This window comes from Thunnus maccoyii, chromosome 2 (genome assembly GCF_910596095.1).
Source record: "Thunnus maccoyii chromosome 2, fThuMac1.1, whole genome shotgun sequence".
Taxonomy (NCBI): domain Eukaryota; kingdom Metazoa; phylum Chordata; class Actinopteri; order Scombriformes; family Scombridae; genus Thunnus; species Thunnus maccoyii.
Window position 1 is genome coordinate 691893 of NC_056534.1, and position 20508 is coordinate 712400.

Here is a 20508-nt window from a genome sequence, read left to right on the forward strand (position 1 = left end):
TGAAAATGCTAATTAATAAACATTAAAAAGCCTAGAGGGTTAATTTTCATCCTTTGTCCTCCTAAAATTAGAATAAAATGACAACTTGTAAAATTCATAGTACGCAAAATAATATTTAAATTGCACTAAGACTAAAACAGTACACATCCAGCTATCAAACAATACAAAACACAATATAATTAAGAACAATAGATATATATTTTTTTAATCACATATATATAAACATTTTCTTGGAATTACGGTTAATACCATGAAGTGATAACAAATTGCTAGTAAAACTTCTTTTCTACATTCTCTTGACATTACTTTTTACGGGTTTTTTGCATTGATATTACCAATTTGTGTTTTAAAGCTTTGGATAGATAGATAGATAGATAGATAGATAGATAGATAGATAGATAGATAGATAGATAGATAGATAGATAGAGCTCTCCACAGTTTTAATCGTCCCTCCCTCCTCCGTCACTTAGTGCGTATGAAACGAGCGCTCCACCGGGCAGCCCTCGTTGCTATGGTGACGCTTGTGTAAACGGCTGCTGGATCCGGATCAACCAAACTGTCCTGTTTCATCCAAAGTAAGACCGATTATTCAGTATTAATGTGAGCAGACATGCGCAGTGCGATAAATCTGTTTGTGTCTCTGTTGAAGTTCAGACTGGAAATTAATTACTAATTAATTAAATTCACCTGAAGGTTCGTTTGTTTACCGGAAGATAAAGTGAAGCCGTCAGATATACTGCAGACTGCACACAGGGGAGGGAAATATTGTACTTTCTACTCCACTACATTTATTTGACAGCTTTAGTTACTTTTCAGATGAAGATTTGACACAATGGATAATATAACAAGCTTTTAAAATACAACACATTGTTAAAGATGAAACCAGTGGTTTCCAACCTTTTTGTCTTTTGACGTCTTACAAAAAGCAGTGTGTAGTCGGGGTCACATTTCACATGTCTATGAGTTGTTAACAGCTCCACCAAATAGTGATTTTTCCCTCTAAACTTCTCACATGCTTTCATTTCAATAAATGTTCAAATGATCCAATATTTCAGCAAAAATCAAAGATTAGAGAAAAAGTCCAAAAACTGAAAACAGATTTGTGTATCAGAACTTTGTTTTTTCTTCTTTCCTCTCCCATTAATCATCTCACCACCCCTCAGATTTATCTGCTGACCCTTTGGAGGGGCCCGACCCCTAGGTTGGGAACCACTGGACTAAACTAGCTAACTGTATATAAAGTAGTGTAAACTAGCTCCACCTCCAGCAGCTACAACAGTAACATGCTGCTCTAACACTGATGCTTCACTATTAATAATCTAATGATGTCATATATAATAATATATCAGTCAGAGGGACCAAACCACTACTTTTACTGCAATACTTTAACTACATCAAGCTCATAATACTTATGTACTTTTACTGCAATACTTTAACTACATCAAGCTCATAATACTAATGTACTTTTACTGCAATACTTTAACTACATCAAGCTCATAATACTTATGTACTTTTACTGCAATACTTTAACTACATCAAGCTCATAATACTTATGTACTTTTACTGCAATACTTTAACTACATCAAGCTCATAATACTTATGTACTTTTACTGCAATACTTTAACTACATCAAGCTCATAATACTTATGTACTTTTACTGCAATACTTTAACTACATCAAGCTCATAATACTTATGTACTTTTACTGCAATACTTTAACTACATCAAGCTCATAATACTTATGTACTTTGCTGTAATACTTAAACTACAGAAACAGATATTGATCTGATTGACTGACTGACTGATCGATTGATTGAAAGCCGGATAGTCGTCGTCATGACAGCAGGATCGGTGGCGGCTCCGCTCATCATTCCCATCATCCACCTGCAGACACACAGAGCCAAGAACCACATCGACACCAGCACACCTGTCTCCATCCAGTCAGGTAAACCACCATCAGATGTTTATTTAATTTTCCCTCCAGTCGTGATGTAATCTTTATATCCAGTATATTGTTTCAGCTTCTATAATCCATGTAAAGCTTTGAGATATTTCTATGACCTGAGTCTGCGTGATCTGCTTTTTATTATCAGCCACTCACGCTCACCTCAAAAGAAAAAGCTGATTTAATTGTGTTTTATTTTCACCTCTGAACACTGTAGACTGAGCTTTAGACAGACATCAGGTGGAAGGATGACGCAGATTTCACCTCATGAACTTCATCCCTGATCGGTTACAGTCTGTGTAGATATGAAGGTCTACGTGGATCTATAACGTGACCAGAAAGTGGCCTCTATGATCTGCAGAGAGCACTTTGTACTATAACCAACAAGTACAACATGAACTCTTCTGTCCTGAGTTTTGTCTGTCAGGCAGCGTTGACTCTCAGACCTTCCTGACCCTCTGATTGGTTATACAGCTATAGTGTTGCCAGGTGTGTTTAACGGGTGTTTTCGTCTCTGCAGACACTCCTGCAGTGCTGATCTTCTACACTCTGGATGGGTCGAAGCCGGCGGCCATACAACGGGGGTCAGCGGGCAGCAGCAGGAAGTACAGCGAGCCGATCCTGCTGCCCGCTGGTCGGGTGGCTGTCAGAGCTCTGGCTGTCACCAGGTAACTGCTCACCTGACACTGTGACACTGGGAGGAGGTTACAGGAAAGGAATCGTTCAACATTTTGGGAAATAAGTATAGAAACTACACTCAGTCTGCCCGTTTAATATGTGAGTTTTCTCTGACGTGGAACCTTTGCTGCATCTTTTCCGCAGTGACGGCAGAGAAAGCTCCACAGTGACGAAGGTTTTCTTTGTTGAACTTGTGGATTCAAACAGCAGGAAGGAGGATGAGGAGAACTTCCTGCAGAGCGACCAGCAGGTAATCAAACATCCTCACCACATTCAGACTTACATTTCCCATCAGCCCCGTGTCTTACTGCCCCTGCAGAGGATCCACATTAGCATCGTTCTTCATGAGCTCTGACAGAACGGCACTGATGTCCTGATGGTTTAAAGTGAAACAAACACTGTGCAGATTTGAGATAAAGAAATCCTTCACGTTCATCAGTCGCTTGTTTTCATTTCAGCGTCCGTCTGAAGGAACTTGGTGGTCTGCTGAGAACTCTGCCGGTTCGTCACTGAGGCCTCCAGGTCTGCTCTGGGCACATAAAACATCACAAACTGTATCGGAATTTTTTGAGAAGCAAAATCAAACATTTTTTCAAGGACGCTCTGACGTGTGATCCAGGATGTTAGCCTAGCTTAGCCTAGCATAGTTCAAATTAAACAATCTGTCAGAAACTAAACTGACACAGATTTACTGTTGTCTGTCTTCAGAGCCGAGGATGATGGGAACCACCTCTCCTCCATCAGGTCCTCGTTTCCTGAAGAGTCGACTGGGATCTCCGACCGCCGCCGCCACCCAAACTGGTTCCTCTCAATGCTCCCAGTCAGCGGTAAACAGGCCAAACAACCCGACTCTTTCAGACTAACAGTTCTCTGCCGCAGTGCTGAAACTATTGACTTCTGTTTATTCTGTTGTGTTTCCTGTCTGTCAGAGTTTGGGCGTATCGAAGCAGCTGAGCAGCACGCAGACGACCCGAATCCAAAGAGAGACCGACTTCCTGCGGTACGAACAGGCGCTAAAGTGTCTGCTAATGGACAGTTAGCACGTTAGCATGTATTTGTTCTTTCTGTCCTTCATCTCAGTTCTGATTTTTGTCAGAAGATCCTTTGTAAGTATTTCAGGACCCTCTGAGGTTTCCTCCAGGATTTCCATATGTACGTACATCATGTTGCAGCCGTTGAATAACAGGATTCAGCTGCCACATATTTTAATATTTCTGCAAGTAACAAATAAAATGATGTAGTCATGCTCTCATTCACTGGCACAGCTCGCTTCTATGCATGGCTTTGCTTATATACATTATAATAAATCAGGTAATAATTCCTACTGTATTCAGTTCCACTACTCTGACATTATGCCGGTACATCATGAAATGAAAAGTAAAATGATAAATAAAAATGCCTTTGTTAAAGACAATAATCCTAACATGACTAAGCACCATTTTGTAACAGCTAATCAACTGTATAACGTAACCACGACTGTAATAAAACTGTCAAAGTTAAAAGAAACAAAGCTAATTAGACGGCTAACATGAGACTAGCATGCTATGCTAGTAAACAAACAGTCACATAACCTTCAGCTTCTTATTCATACAAAACACATTCAACACTGCATTAACGAACATTACAAGTTAACAACAATTTATCGTCAGTACTTTATGACATATAATTTCTCACCTGCAAGCAACAAATAATATGACGTCATGCTTTCCGTCACTGGTGCAGCTAGCTTGCACAGCTGACAGCATGTGAGTGACGTCCCTGTATGTCTGCGGCCTCTGCTGGCAGTCTGTTGAAACAATTATTCAAATAACCAAAAAATTCATTAGTGGGTGTCACAGACGTAGTTGTACCGATGTGGAACATGATAATAAACTGTACCACATCAATGGCGCCACAAAAGCCAAAAGTATGTTGACAGCTGATCATTTCAGCCATATTTTTTTATGTTACAATCAATATTCTTTTCCTGATCAGTCGTCTCACCTTGTGTTTTTGGAAAAAAAACAAATCCTCGTGTCTTTCAGGGTGATCAGTTCATTTTGAACAAATTTACTGTTTACAGGATCAAAGACATTTTCAAGAGTCAGTACATGTTTACCAGATGTTGATTTGAAACAAGAGCAACTTGATATCAAACAGAACAAACAGAAAACGAGCTAGTTTATAATAAATGTGTTATGGATTTAATGTGTAACAGTGAAATAAGGAAGAGTTCATCTTGAGCTTTGTGAAAACATTTCAAATCAACAAATCAGCCCAATAACCTGCCGGTTGCTCTGTCCAGGTGTGCTCAGTGTTTGAGTCTTCGTCCTTCGGATCCTTTGGCTCGGTTCTGTGCTCAGTGTGGCGCTGTGGTTCCTCCGTTACCTGAACAGAGACTGCCCCCTGCTGAGGGAGGACAGGTACTGCACTGAACATCCCAGATTCACCTGAACATCTCAGATACACCTGAATGTCTCAGATACACCCGAACGTCTCAGATACACCTGAACGTCTCAGATACACCTGAACATCTCAAATACACCCGAACGTCTCAGATACACCTGAACGTCTCAGATACACCTGAACATCTCAAATACACCCGAACGTCTCAGATACACCCGAACGTCTCAGATACACCTGAACGTCTCAGATACACCTGAACGTCTCAAATACACCCGAACATCTCAGATACACCCGAACATCTTAGAGTCATCTTCTGATGTTCATTGTTACTTTAGTCGTCATTTCATGGCGTCCGTGTTCTGTCAGCTGTTTGGAAATGTTGTTCTTATTGGTTCACAGCCACAGTTTAACAGTGACGTGTCATCGTGATGTCATACCGAGTTTATGTGTGTTTTGGTGTCAGATGTTGCGCTGCTTGTTCTGTCACACTGTGGTTCCTGTGAACACTGAGACCTGTTTGATCTGTGAAGCTTCCATCCATCAACAGCTACAACCACAGTCCAGCCTTCGACTGCAGGTACACACACACACACACACACACACACACACACACACACACACACACACACAGAAACACGCACGCACGCACGCACGCACACACACACACACACACACACTCACACTCTCACACACACACACACACACACACACACACACACACACACACACACACACACACACACGCTTTGACTGTCTCAACCACTTAAATTTGAAATTTCAACCATTTTCATTGTTTAAAGTACTGAAACTGAACACATTGTTCATGATGTTATAATGTTATCATTTATATTATCATATAGATGTTTTCTTGTAGAATTCACAGTTTATTTTGTAAAATTACAGTGTAAGTCTTATAATGTTTTGATGTTTCTCGTAGTATTTTCTTTTCCTCTTTAATAATTTCTAATAATTGGCTTACTAACTGTTTGTTGTCATAATGTGTTTCTAGTAAGATCTAAAACTTTATTCTCATAATATTGTGATGTTTTCTCATAAAATTTTAAGTTTATCTTGTGAAATTACAATTTAATTATTGCAATATTTTCCTTGTGAAATTACTGCTTTTTCTCATAATATACATTTTCTTGTTGAACTTCACTTTCTCCCATAATATTGACTTTTAAAAGTAAAATTACAATTTAATCTCATAAGTTTCCAAATAAAATGGATTCTTATAATACTGTGATGTTTTCGTGTGTGTGTGTATGTGTGTGTGTGTGTGTGTGTGTGTGTGTGTGTGTGTTTGTCTGTGTGTGTGTCTGTGTGTGTGTGTTTGCTGTGTGTCTGTGTGTGTGTGTGTGTGTGTGTGTGTGTGTGTGTGTTTGCTGTGTAGGATCATATTGTTTGTGTTTGCTGCGGAAGCGGAAATCCAGCTCACATCTCCAGCTGTTTGACCTGCGAGAGCCACCTGCAGCCGGTAACACCTGCACACACGCACATACACACATCTACACACACACCTGAACACAGACCTGCACACACTGATACAAAAACACAATATAATATAATTATATACATAATATAATTTATTCATTCTGATTCATTGCTGATAATTAACATTTTATTATTTTGATCATTCACACACTGCAGGCGGTGTGTGTCGGTAACGGCGCCCCCTCTGTCCCGTCAGCAGACAGCAGGATGTTGTCGTGCTCCAGATGTAAACGTATAAACCACAGCGACGCCAGATACTGCGACTGGTGCGGCTCCAAGGTGAACACACACCTGAGCTCACACATGACATCACACACAGCTGACCAACCTGTCACTGAAAACAGGTGAGGACAGACTACTAGTGGGACTGCAAACAGCAAACAGGACAAAGAGAAAAAAAACACTGATGATTTATAAAGAGCCACGAGCCAAACAGTATGTGGCAACCACTGGTTTAATCCTCAATAAAGCAGAGTGATTTATTTTCTTATCATTATGTTATTTTATGTAATATTTTAGTAAAAATTTCAGAGTAGAAAGTACAAAATTTCCTTCTGAAATGTAGTGGAGTGGAAGTATAAAGTAGCATCACATGGAAATGCTCCAAACCTCAAAATTGTACTTAAGTGCAGTATTTGAGTAAATGTACTTAGTTACTTTCCACCACTGATTTGTATCTGTTGTTAGTTGATGCGATGAGGCTGTCTGCTTCTAGTATAGCTAGCTCTATGCTAGCCTAGCTCAGCACAAATAGAGCTAACAACTCCAAGGCCTTCATTAGCATGTTTTAAGTTAGCAGTGCAGTAACCACCAGGCTGTGTCATGTTAGTTTAGTTATAAACAGAGTCTTCACACAGCTAGATTTACGGAGGACCACAAGGGTCATGGAAATAGTATTAAATTATTATTATTGACTATTTCCAAGTTGCTTTTGTAAATTCCTTTTTAAATTGAACAATTTATTGATGGATAATTATTTTATTTGTAAATTCTTTTTATAATTCCTCTTTTGAATTGTTAGTTATTAATTAATGAAATGCTTTATTATTATTTCCGTGACCCTTGTAGTCCTCCATATAGATTAGCCTCACACCAGACCTCTGAATCAAGCAAGCAAAGTCATTATTGAGTGACCTTAAACGAGACAGCACTTTAGTTTGAATACATACTAACTACTATAGCAGGAACTTATTAAGCTGCTTTTTTAGCACAGAAATTAGTTCAGAAGCTGTTAGCCTGCAGTTAGCCTGCAGTTAGCCTGCAATTAGCCTGCAGTTAGCCTGCTGTTAGCCTGCTGTTAGCCTGCAGTTAGTCTGTAGTTAACCTGCAGTAAACCAGCTAACTCCAACTTAGCATCATGCCACAAATTAGCTCAGAGCTCAAACTGCACTGAAATAAACATCCGCTCACTGAGCAGTGTTAGCTTGTCTGGTGGTGTCCAACACAATCATCCTTTGATAAATGTTGACATTACCAGAACATTTATCAAAGGATGTCAAACATGAAAGATCAACTCCAAAGCTGTCTGATTTACATGTTCGTTAAACTACTGTTACTGCTTTTACAGCTAAAATTACTGCTACAGCTAATAATACTGTTAAAATTGTCTGATTTACAAGTAATCCTCTCCTTAGCTCGTTTTTACATTTTGATTTCTGCAAATAATTATAAACAAGATAAAAACATGCAGTTGTTGGAGGGTTTTTTTTTTCTCTTTTGATGGAGCTAAGCTAACAGCTTCTCCCTGCTTCCTGTCTTTGTGCAAAGCTAATGTGTGACATGTAGTGATGTGATGTGTGTTGTTAGCCCGGCCATGCAGCCAGCTGTGTCATGTGTTGGCGGTGTGGAGCGAGCGGACACCCGTATGCCTTCTACTGCGCTGCCTGTGGCGTCTTCCTGGAAGCACCGGCCCCGACCACATCCTCTCAGGTACACTGCAGCAACACTACCCAGCCCACAGGGGGCGCCACCACCAACCAGGTACACTTTACCGCCGACAGCACGTCACACACAACATATATCAGGTTAACCAGCTGAGTCCTCTCTGTGTGAGCAGGCTTCAACCTCGATTTCCCATGATGCCACCTGGAAGGCCATGCCCTCATCTGGCGCCGTGCCCGGTGTGCCGTTAGCCCCTCCCACTGCAGAGCAGTACACACAGACTGTAGGACTCTATTACCCATCAGCCACCAAGCTCCACAGGAAGGAGCAGCAGAGGGCGCTACAACTCAGCAGGCAGCAGGTGTCCAGAGACCGCCATCCACTGCTGACCGCCATCAGCCCAGGCCGAGGTAAAATACTACTGATACTACTACTGATACTACTACTCTGGCTAAGGTAAAGTACTACTGATACTACTACCCTGGCTAAGGTAAAGTACTACTGATACTACTACCCTGGCTGAGGTGAAGTACTACTGATACTACTACTGATACTACTACTGATACCACTACCCTGGCTGAGGTGAAGTACTACTGATACTACTACCCTGGCTGAGGTGACGTACTACTGATACTACTACCCTGGCTGAGGTGAAGTACTACAGCAGCAGTGAGTATCAGCAGGTATATCAGCAGTCTTCTCTCGTGTTGTTCTTCAGGTTACTGGAGGAAGCAGCTGGATCATGTGTGTGCTCACCTGAGGAGCTACGCCCAGAACAACGCCCCCTTCAGGGCTCTGCTGGGAGAGCCCCGCCTGGGCCGGGTACAACACACCTCAACACACCTGTACTTCACTTCACCTGTACCTCATTTCACCTGTACCTCACCTCACCTGCTCCTCACCTTCACCTCACCAGTTCAGACTCAGTTTTAAACAACTTTGTGCTGTCAGGCATCAGATTCACCTGAACAGGTGTCGGCAGCGCTGCAGTTCCCTTCCAGGGTGTCACATGACATGTTGTGTTCCTGCTTTCCTCAGATGGTTTCTGCTGTGATTCAGGAAGATCGCTACGAAGTCAGTCTGACTGTCAGCTTCGTGTCGGCTGGACAGGAAGAAAAACAGGTCTGATTAATGGAACCTGAGCTGTGACTCAATGAGGCAGAAAAATGAAGTGAAGTGTGGAGTCGTGACTGACTGACATCTGTTTGGTCTCAGGTGGGTCCTGAACAGGTCGGACCAGCAGGTGACAGCGTTTTACTTGCTGGTCGGTCTGAGACTCTGAGCAGCGTCACAGAGCGATCTGCCAACAGCAGCAGCCTCAGTAAGAACTCACATTACAAACCTCTACATGAACAACATTCATTAATTATTAAAATCTGCATGAGTGAAAAAATGAATTTGAGCGAGAATCAACCTGAGAATCTAAGTGTGCAGAGACAGATTTATAAGAAGAAGTTTAGAACGGTGAGTAAAAGTGAAGTCATACATGAGAAGTTCAAACTAAAACATTTTAAAGTTTCAAGTTTCAAGTTTTAAAGTTTAAAGCTTCAGTTCACAGCAGAGCAGGAAATTTATACTTCTCTTTGCAACGGAAATATGTTTTTGGGGCATTGTGCATAATTTCCAGGGCAGTTTTTTTCAGATGATGGGAAATACTTTAGTTCTATGTTGCATGATAGACCAATACTCAGTGACTCTTATTTATGTTTTATGTGATTTTATCTTATTTGATTTTATTTGATTTTATCTTATTTTATTACTTTTATCCTATTGTGTCCTTCATCGTTTTATTGTGTTCTGTTGTGCTATTTATTGTGGTTTGGTTTTTTTTATCTTGCTTTGCAGCACTTTGGAAACCTTGTGTTTGTTAAAATCGTGCTATATAAATAAAGTGGATTGGATTGGATTATTTAAAAAAGTAAAGGGAAGAGCTGAATTTATAATGAAGAACATGTAATGGGTAAAAATACTCACACTGAGTTATGATCCCATTTTTACCCATTTAATGCAGATGTTATTTTCAGATGTAGAAACAATAAACACAACGTTACGTAACAACGTCAGTTCAACATGTCAGCAACGTTGTTGATTGCCTGCATGTTATGTGGTTTAGAATAACGTGCACTCTGACAGCTTTGGTAGCTGTTTTAGGCTCAGCGACTGTCCACATTTCCTACCTACTTTCATTTAGGTTAGAAAGAGGGGGGAGGGGGGGGGGGCTTTCATAGCTTTCATAGCAATTATCAGGTGCCATATTTGAGTCTGGTATCCAGCTCATATAAAACATCAGTGGTAGCAATGTGTTGTATTAGCCTAGTGAGCTAACAGTCAATAATCAGTTGGGTCTGCGTCAGTCGGGTCAGTGGGGTCAGGTCTCAGTTTAAGGCCTGTGCAGAACAATGTTCGTTAATTAGACAATAAGTCAACACAGTTAACTGAAAGTAAAGTAAAAGTGGATGATGCTACACAGCTAACACAATGGCTTCCTCCATTTTGACCTCTCTGGCTCTCTGTCCCCTCAAAGGTCATCTGTGTTTGCCGTTGGTCAACAGAATTATTGTTTAAATGTTCACTAAAGCTGAACTCAATGTGCAAACTTCAAATTTACTGATCACGGAGATTCCAGTGAAATGATTGATTGATTTATTTCTCAGTTAGACTGTAAATGTTGGTGTGACCTGATGTTTATATGACTGTAAACATTCAACACGAGGGAACCTGCTGGGAGGTCAGTGGACAGCTATGAGTCATCGTCCTCGTTAGATCAAACATCTGTTAAAACTCATGTAAACTTATAAAATGAAATATAAAACATGATCCATCAGTCAGTGCTCCCCTGTGGTTTTATTTGTGTGTCTGACAGGAAATGATCTGACAGCTCTGATGAAACCCCTCAAACTGAACCCAGCGCCCAAACCTCCGGTAAGAAACTTTTATCTGCTGCTCAGATTTATTTCTGTTAGTCTTCTGGGATTTAAAAGGGAGACTGAATGGAAAAGAAGACAAACTAAGGTTCTTCCTGTCCATTTATGAATCTTGTGTGTGATTGGTTGTCCTGGCTGCAGGTGAAGGACAGTCAGCTGCTGAGGGAGCTGGGTCCAGGTCGAGGTCAGATCAGCGTCGTCCAGCTGCTCCTGGATCAGGTACAAGCCTCTTTGGCCAATCAGCAGCTCCCCTGGCTCACCTGATGTTAACTCTGACTGCTCTGTTTGTTTGTTAACCAACAGGGGGCGGATCCCTCCTGCTGCGGGAGCGACGGCCGACACGCGCTGGCGGTTGCCGTGGTGAATGGTCACCATGATGTCCTTCCTGTTCTGGTGCAGCAAGGCGCCGACATCAACCAGCAGTCCGGACAGTAAGAAGACAATTCATGATTAATTAATAAGTTAATAACTTACTAATAACTCGATATCTTAACTGTTGTTTGGGTCTGTTAGATGTCAAACTTCGAGTAAAATATCCATTTTAAAAACAGAGTTGGTTTCATGGACTGAAACATTCTTAAAATATTAATCAAAATTAAACATCAACACAAAGACGTGTTTAGATGCAAATTCATCCTGTGAGGCGCAATTGAAAGTGAAATTACTCCTCACTCAACTCATAAAGCTGTCTCTGTGGCGCAATCAGTCAGCACATTCGGCTGTTAACCGAAAGGTTGGTGACTCAAGCCCACCCAGGGACGTAGGATCTTGTATTTACATAACCAGCTAACATCATGTGAAGGGTTAGAGAAAGCTGTAGCTAAAATATCACTGTGTGGTGGAATAAATGAGAGTATAATCATCAGTAGCTGTTGTATGAAAATGAATTGCCGCATTCGTCTGTTCACCAAAAGGTTGATGGTTAAAATATGGGGCAGCTGTGGCTCAGGGGGTAGAGCGGGTCATCCACTAATCGGAAGATTGGCGGCTCAATTCCCAGCTCCTCCAGTCCGTATGTCAAAGGGCAAGATTCTGAACCCCAAATTGCTCCTCTTTGGCTGTGCCATCAATGTATGAATGTGTATGAATGGTTAGTTCCCCCTGATTGGCAGGTTAGGACCTTGCATGGTAGCCCCTGTACCCATTCAGCGTGTGAATGTGACACATAGTGTAAACGAGCTTTGAGTGGTCGGAAGACCAGAAAGGTGCTATACAAGTACAGTCCATTTACCATAAAACCTGAACTTGTCATCAGCTCCACTAATGTTACTTTATTATTTTACAACTTCTTAACAAAATAACATGTTTATGTGATTCTGGACAAACTTTCAGAACAACAGTAAGAGTTGTGAAACATCCGTCTGGGTTGCAGAGTATCATATAAAAGAGCAAGTTAACATCAGTATAAACTGGCAGTGGTTGCTTGTATCTCAAATGTGAAGATACAAGCATCCACTGCTGTTGGGTCTCACCGGCCGACCACAAAGGGAGTCCTCAAGAACCTCAAGAATTTCCCCAGAGTCCTTGGTTGTTCGCACCCAAGTGTGAACTCCACAAGGCGAACAAAACGAGAGGTTCCCTTCTTCTCTGTTTCTTTCCCCTCACGGCTCAGCTAGCAGCAGAGTCATTGCAGCAGGGCTGAAACCCCCCCCCCAGGAGCTACTCGTGACTCCTGCAGCCTGAAGCTCTCTGACCTAGTGTGGTCTGCTCCAAGCAGACACGCACAGAACTCCCCTGAACAAGCAGCAATGCAAACCCTAACCCTAACCCTAACCCTAGCAACAAAGGCAAACTTTGACAACAAAGGCACGATCAGTGGCCTCCACAGTGACCTGCACCCTCTGCACGACTGGAACGCCAACTATCCAGCAAAGCCTGCATCCTTCAGCCTTGAAGCCAAAACTTCTCAGCCTGGCTCATTCATGGATTCACCAGCTAAGAAGCAGAACACCATAAAGCATCACTTTCTCCATGGACTTGGTAACAACTGGGCATAGCCTAGCAAAATACAGCATAGCATAGCATGGCTAAGCATAGACTGTTAACCTCGTCGATGGTTTAATGGTGTCCACTGAGTTTTATTGTTGCGGTGCATTTCCATTGTTAAACTACTGAATAGCTATACTATTAAGCTAAGGTTAGTTTATGCTTCACACATGTCACACCCAGTAACTAGGCCTTGCATACAAACCTCTTCCTAACCTGATACCTTCTGTTCTCTTTCTCAGCAATATTGTCTGCATGCCCTGTGCTACACCTACATACAAACTCACACTCACACATACATCTGTGTATAGGTACATTTAGCCAGATTACACGTTGTTTGTATTGCTCTTTTATATTTGTAAATACACACTGTCTGTTTAATGTTGCACAAGAATGAGTTTTGCCAACCTCTGCTCTGCAAAGAACTCCAAAATCCTTCAACTCTAACTAGCTTTTGACATGTATAGGTATAGGTATTGATATAGGTAATTTTGGCTATAGTTATTAAGTTAATTAATTTATCAGAGATCCAAAGTGATAGTTTAGTAAATTTTAAGACTGAATTTGGCAATCTTTTTCCCTGACTCCAGGGTGGTGCACCATTATAATAAAATCTTATTAATAATTTTTGTTGATTTTAATAATTAATAATTATCTTTGATAATCATTAATTGTTGCTGATAGCCAAACCACGTAACCAAGGCCTAGCAAAATGGTCCCCCGTGTGAGGCAGACCATTGATGGCAATCATTCATCATTGTGCAATGTTTGGAAAATTATTTTTTTCCCAAAACCAAAATTCTGGAATCTAAAACCTTAAGACCATCCAAAAGCCTTTATATTCAACACAACTAGTCTGCCACAGGAGTAGACATCCAGCTGTACTTACAAATAAGTGCATTGTGGTGAAAATAGATTCATTCACCAAATTTAGATAACCCAAATCTTGAGTTATTGATAACTAACATTTTAAGTATTTAGAGTGTTCCCCATAGTGTTACATTAAGAGCTTGCTGTTTGTGCTAGCCATTCAAGTTGAACCTGCTCTGTAGGAATTGTAAGAATTTTGGTTCAGTATTAGAATACCACATACTCCATGCAATCTAGTCAAGCTGTCAGAATTGGCTGTTAATTTCAGTGCTCCCCTTTTTAATTAAAACACAGTGTACCATCAGCCCTGTGAAACATAGAGAGCTTGTACGTGGCTGTTACTGCCATGCATTCCAGCCTGAATAAGAAATAGAGCCTGTGAGATAGAGACGTGCTACCAGCCCTGTGAAACTTAGAAGTTATCCTCTGACTGTTGCTGCAATGCATCTTACTCAGTACATGCTGAAATCTGTCTCCATAGTGTAGGCTACCACATTGTTTGATGAGGGTAGTCTGCTGCCCAAACTACACTACAAGGTGTCTGCCATGCAACACCATAGCCAACCACATTGTTTTGTTGAACTAGACAACTGCTTAATCTGACCCTCTGTTCTAGAGACAACAATAGGAAACCCCTGTCTAGAGCAGTTTATTTCTTACCTAGCACAGAGCCTAGAACAGACATCAAACGGGTCTACTGCCTCAAAAGATCACTCTCACAACTGTCCAAAGGGGGATGACAAAAGGCCACATAGGGACACTGAGTGTAACCGCCATGTCCATCAACTGTGCCAAGACAGGCATTCACACACTAGAAGCTTTAGAAGGCCATACGCAGAGATTCTGGCCCAGAAGCATGACCACCCAATGGACGGACCAGATGATGACCTCAGCATCTCTGACCACAGTTCATAACACAGTCACCATCCATCAGATGGTGACAGCACCTTTGAATGCCTCTCTGGCTCTGGCTACCCAAAGTGTTACAGCCCCGAGCCACAAGTTAAGAAAACTTAAGGCACAAGAGCTCTAGAGCTCGCTCCTCACGATCATAGACAACAAAACAGTCCACCGCTGTACTGACAGTAAGACAGATACCAGTGCATTACTTTTCCTGCAGTTACATAGGCAAACTTGGGTTTGATAGCAACAGTAGCAAACTCAGGAATAATAGCCAGGCATCCTGCTATTAGTTGAGAAAAGCCAAAATCCACAGACACCACTGTTCCACTTTGCAAGTACAGTTGGATCAACGTCAGTGAAGGTTAAAGACATTGTCATGAGCAGTGATAAAAACACAGGAAGAAGTGACGTTTAAAGAAACTGAAAACATCAACAGAACAACAAATGAAAAGAAAAGTGTTGACAATCCCAGTTTGTTTGACAGCTGATCTCTGTGCAGTTCAGAAACACCACAGCAACGAGCTCTCAGAAACAATGGAGACAAAAACATGAAGAATTACAACAGAATCTGACACATGAAGTCTGAAATGACTTCTGTCTATTTCAGTTTACACAACTCAGCTGTGTCTCCATAATAAGGATAATAGAAATAAAGTCCAGCATGGAGAGGCTGAGTGAATGTGGTCTGGACTCTGTGGAGGAGAGTCATGGTTTCAGAGACGCTGTAGAAGGACAGAATACCTGCTCTGTGATCCAGGTACACTCCTACTCTGGAGGAATGAGGACCTGAGATGGGAGTTTTGATTTTGTTGAACCAAAATTTGTAACTGTTAGTTTGATAATATAAAGCCCAAGATTTATCATTAAAACCAAATCCACATTCATTCGAGTCTCCTGCTCTGCTGATATCCTCGTATGCGACTGCTACACCAACTCCTCCCCCTCTCCACTCCACCTCCCAGTAACAACGTCCAGTCAGACTCTCTTTACTCAGGACCTGACAACATCCAGTGAATCTGTCTGGGTGACTAGGATAAAGCTGGTGTTGACTCATTAGTTCTGCTTTTCTGTTCCCATCAGATAAAAACAGCTCTGTGTGTGCTGTGTTTGGATCCAGAGTGATTTCATGTGAATATTTTAAGAACTCAGCTCTGGTCTTGGGTTCTGCTTCTGACAGTAAAACGTCCACGTCAGTCACTGTCAGTGAGATGTTTGTCCATTTCTCCCTCAGGACGTCCTGTAGTTGATCTCTGAGCTCTGACACAGCTGCTGTCACATCCTCAAAGTATCTCAGAGGATGGATATTGATGCTGGATGAGTCTGTAGATGCACTGAGTTGTGACAGTGAGGGGTAGTTGTGTAGAAACTGGTTGTGATCCTCTGTGTGTGAGAGCTTCTTCACTTCAGCGTCTTTCCTCTTCAGCTCAGTGATCTCCTGCTCCAGCTTCTCCTGAAGCTCTTTGACTCGACTCACTTCAGTTTCCTGCTGGGATCTGATCTGCTGCTTCACATCAGAGCTTCTTTTCTGGATGAGACTGATCAGCTCAGTGAAGATCTTCTCACTGTCCTCCACTGCTTTATCAGCAGAGCGACTGACGGCCTCCACCTCCTGTTGAAGCAGCTTCACATCTTTCTCTCTGTCCTGGATTCTCTGCTGGATGTTTTGTCGACTCACCTCGAGCTCTCTCTGCCTCTCAGTCCTTTCTGCTGCAGCTGAGACTGTGTCATGGCCACAGAGCAGAGATAACAGATACTCTGCTGATCAGTACGGCAGAACATCTTCATCACCTCATCGTGATGAGAGCAGATGTTCTCCTGGAGCTTCTCCGAGGGGTCGACCAGCTTGTGTTTCTTTAATGGACCTACATCATAATGAGGCTGGAGGTGTTTCTCACAGTAAGAGGCCAGACACACCAGACAGGACTTGAGGGCTTTCAGCTTCCTCCCAGTGCAGACATCACAGGCCACATCTTCAGGTCAAGCATAGCAGTGATCAGCTGGAGCAGCATGGAGTGTAATATTCTTCAGCCGCTCCACTAAATCTGCTAACATGGTGCTTTTCACCAGGTCAGGTCTCGGTGTGAAGGTCCGTCTGCACTGGGGACAGCTGTAGATATTGTTGTCATCTTCTCCATCCCAGTGTGTTTTAATACAGCTCATGCAGTAACTGTGTCCACAGGGAACAGTCACAGGATCCTTCAGTGGTTCTAGACAGATCGAACAGCTGATTGTTTCTCGGTCCAGCTGATCCCCTTTCTGCGCCATTTCAGCTCTACAGTGGCAACGACTGTCTGAATTTCACTTCTGGAGAAGTGAAACAGGTTTGAGCTCTGATCTAACAACATGTGTTTCCGCAGTAAATGCAGCCTGCAGCTCTTGTACTGCATCACATGTTGGTTCCACCCATCTGCAAACTGTAGATCTGAATGGGAGGGAACAAGGAAACATGAGCACAGAGTGGAGCTTGTTGTGTTTGAAAGAACAGGGAATGGTTTCCAGCTTTGCCACATTCCAGGATGAGAAGTGGAATTAAAACTGTTTCCTCATTTACAGAGAAGTTAAAACCTGCTCACCATTTGAAAACATTTTTGCATTTAGATGTAAAATAAACTTAGCACATGCGGACATGCATTTGTGGGATGAGCAGCAGAGCTGAGTATGTGGGTTGCACCCATGAAAAATTTGCCAAATCTTCTCTGCCCATGCCAAACAGCTCATTCTACCATTGACTCTTGTTTGGTGTTTGGTGGATTGGATGATTGAAGTTTGAAGAAACATGACATATTGGCAATTTAACAATTGATTCATTTAACAAACAGGAGCCTCAGTAGCATGTGGAAGAACCATACACAGCCACTATGTATTGGTTAAATAAACAGCTGACTGACAACAGGGATTTATTACACTTAAGTGATAAAATAATTTCATGACTGTATCATCATTTTCTCACATATTTAGGGCCTGAGCACTTTCAGTGCCAGGGGACCGTTGAAAGTGCAAGGATCCTATTGTTGTTGAAAGGATTATTATTGTTATTATTATTCTTATAGTACACCATTGCATTTTTGAGGGGCTTAGGATGCTCGAAAAGTCACGAAAATTGGCACACACGTCAGAACTGGGGAAAGTTGCTAAGTTCTATAGTGATTGGGCTCGGGGGTGACCAGTGGGCTCCATTGTGCCCCCAAATGCAGGGTCATTTTGGCACAAAGTTTCTTTGATGTTAATAAAATTTGATGGGTTCAATACTGTCATCATTCTTGACATAATCCGTATTTTTTCAAATCTTTTTGCCAAACAGGAAGTCAGCCATTAGGATTTTGTGTGTCAATTTTCATTTTACAAACACGTTTGAGGCCTTTAGGATCCGCAAAAACTCATGAAACTTTGCACCATGTTCAAACTTGTAAATATTTCAATTTGTATCAAAATTGGGTTTGGGCATGGCATTTGGGCTCTTTAGCGTCTCCTAATTACTTTCAGCATTTTTGAGGTGCTAGGGGTGCTCGAAAACTCATGAAACTTGGTACATTGTATGGGTCTTGGGCTTGGACGTAGCAAAATGGCTCAATAGCACCCCCTACAAAAGTCAAATCCCCTCCTTTAAATTTAACATAGATGAACAAAATTTGGTAGGCAGATGTAACATTTCTGGACTTTAAAAAAATCCTCTTGTAGCCATACCATAAGTCCAACTGAAAGTCAACCAATTTGGAATCAACTCTGCATTTTCTTTGCAAAGTGAAGCCATTGACAGATATTGTACTTTAACAAACTCCTCCTAGAGATTTAATCCAAGTGACTCCAAATTTGATAGGTGACATCCAAAAAAGTTTTTTGTTTTTATGGAACACCCTTGGCTTGACGTGTCAGTCAATTTTGCCCAAAGCATGTTTGGGGCATTAAACAGGAAGTTGTTGTAACTCGGCTTTACATCGTCCAATCTACCCCAAATTTCTCATGCTTGGCGCCACCAGCCTTATGTGACAAACATCATCTGATTTACATGAAATTTACATGGTGCAGTCTACACATGATATACAGCAACATGACGTATAATTATTGGGTGTTCTCTAGCGCCATGTAGTGGACACAGGAAGTCATAGTTTACTCCAATGTCCAATATTCATGAAAATTTAGATTCATGTCAGGTGCCCTCTGGTAAATGTATCGCTGTATCATGTTGCTCTGCAATAACAGAAGTTCAACTGCATGTGCAAAACCTCCTTCCAGCTGCTGCTCCACTGCTTCATTAGAAGCTCCATAAATAACTGTTGTAAATAATGTAATATCTCCTCAGACCATGCCACTCTTGTTTTAATTTAATCTAAATTGAATGTATTGTAATTTTTTTCTTTTTTTTTAACTTGACCCAGTGAACTGCAGTGTGCCTGTGCAAATAGCAAGAAAGTCTCTTGAATCTTGAATGTGATGTAATCCTCCTCTTCCTCTTCCTCAGGATGAAGAACACTGCTCTGCATGAGGCTGCAGCTCTGGGCTCTGAAGGCCTGCAGTGTGCGGAGGTCCTGCTCAGGTAACAAACATCACACCTGTACACCTGCTGATGATGAGAAGTGACTGACTTACCTGTCAGACATGACATCATCCTCTGTCATAATGACATCACACCCACCAGCTGTTTGTGTTCCAGCTGTAAGGCCGGCCTGAGGCACAGGAATGCCGCTGGTCAGACGGCGTATGACGTGGCGGTGAGCTCCGGCTGTAACGTCATGGTGTCCATGCTCGCCGCCCGGACAGGATGTGACATACTGGGCAAACTGGGAAAACCAAAACTGAACCTGGATGTTTTCTGACTGAAACAGACTTCACTTTTATTGGAAGCATTATGACGTCACTACCGACCAAACTGAGCACCTGTACCTGCAAACAGGAGCAAAATATAAAGATGTTTTTGTATGTAAATCTACAATAAACAGGCAGCTGTTAAACAGATTACATATAATAGTTAAATTGTTTGTTTAAAGGAACATTTCATAGATAGTTTTATTTTATTCACTATGATCTGATGTAGATGTTTAGAACAGGAATGTGAGAAACATCACTTGTTACAGTTTTAATATTATAAGTTATAGTAACATTAAATATGTTTACTGCTGTTATTGTGGTCTAAATGTAAAACACAAATCCACCATGGTAATACTGTATGTAAATACATGCTAACCCTGTGTTAGTCTGCAGAAACAAACAGCTGATTCTATTGATTAGTTAATGAACTTGAGAGGAAATTATCTCATGTTGCAACTTTGGTGAAATGACGTCTGTCCTGCTGTCAGACTGAAGTTTAGAGTCAGATATATTTTTTTAATTTTTAGACATGTATTCTGCAAACTTGTGTATGAAACAGGTGACAGTCTGTACAGTGTTTCTTCAGATCTTGTTCTTGTTCTGTGTAGCGTTGATAAAAATAAACTAATATTTAATA

At 41.5% G+C, this 20508-nt stretch overlaps 1 protein-coding gene across 3 annotated transcripts; it reads left to right on the forward strand.

Moving 5' to 3' along the window:
- The first annotated feature begins 29 nt into the window (after positions 1-29).
- On the forward strand, positions 30-20508 carry dzank1 (double zinc ribbon and ankyrin repeat domains 1). 3 transcript variants are annotated; one of them, XM_042425615.1, is made up of 21 exons: positions 30-575; positions 1771-1944; positions 2465-2612; positions 2767-2872; positions 3081-3144; positions 3331-3449; positions 3552-3622; positions 4907-5024; positions 5471-5584; positions 6401-6484; positions 6658-6780; positions 8308-8481; positions 8558-8792; positions 9101-9204; positions 9421-9504; positions 9598-9703; positions 11246-11304; positions 11448-11525; positions 11610-11737; positions 19525-19599; positions 19717-20508. In XM_042425615.1, exons 2-21 carry the CDS (start codon positions 1836-1838, stop codon positions 19877-19879), a joined length of 2262 nt encoding a protein of 753 aa, XP_042281549.1. In that variant the 5' UTR covers positions 30-575; positions 1771-1835; the 3' UTR covers positions 19880-20508. The 3 variants fall into 3 exon arrangements, with proteins under 3 accessions (XP_042281549.1, XP_042281568.1, XP_042281560.1); XM_042425634.1 differs by having other exon boundaries at positions 8308-8430; XM_042425626.1 differs by having other exon boundaries at positions 1820-1944.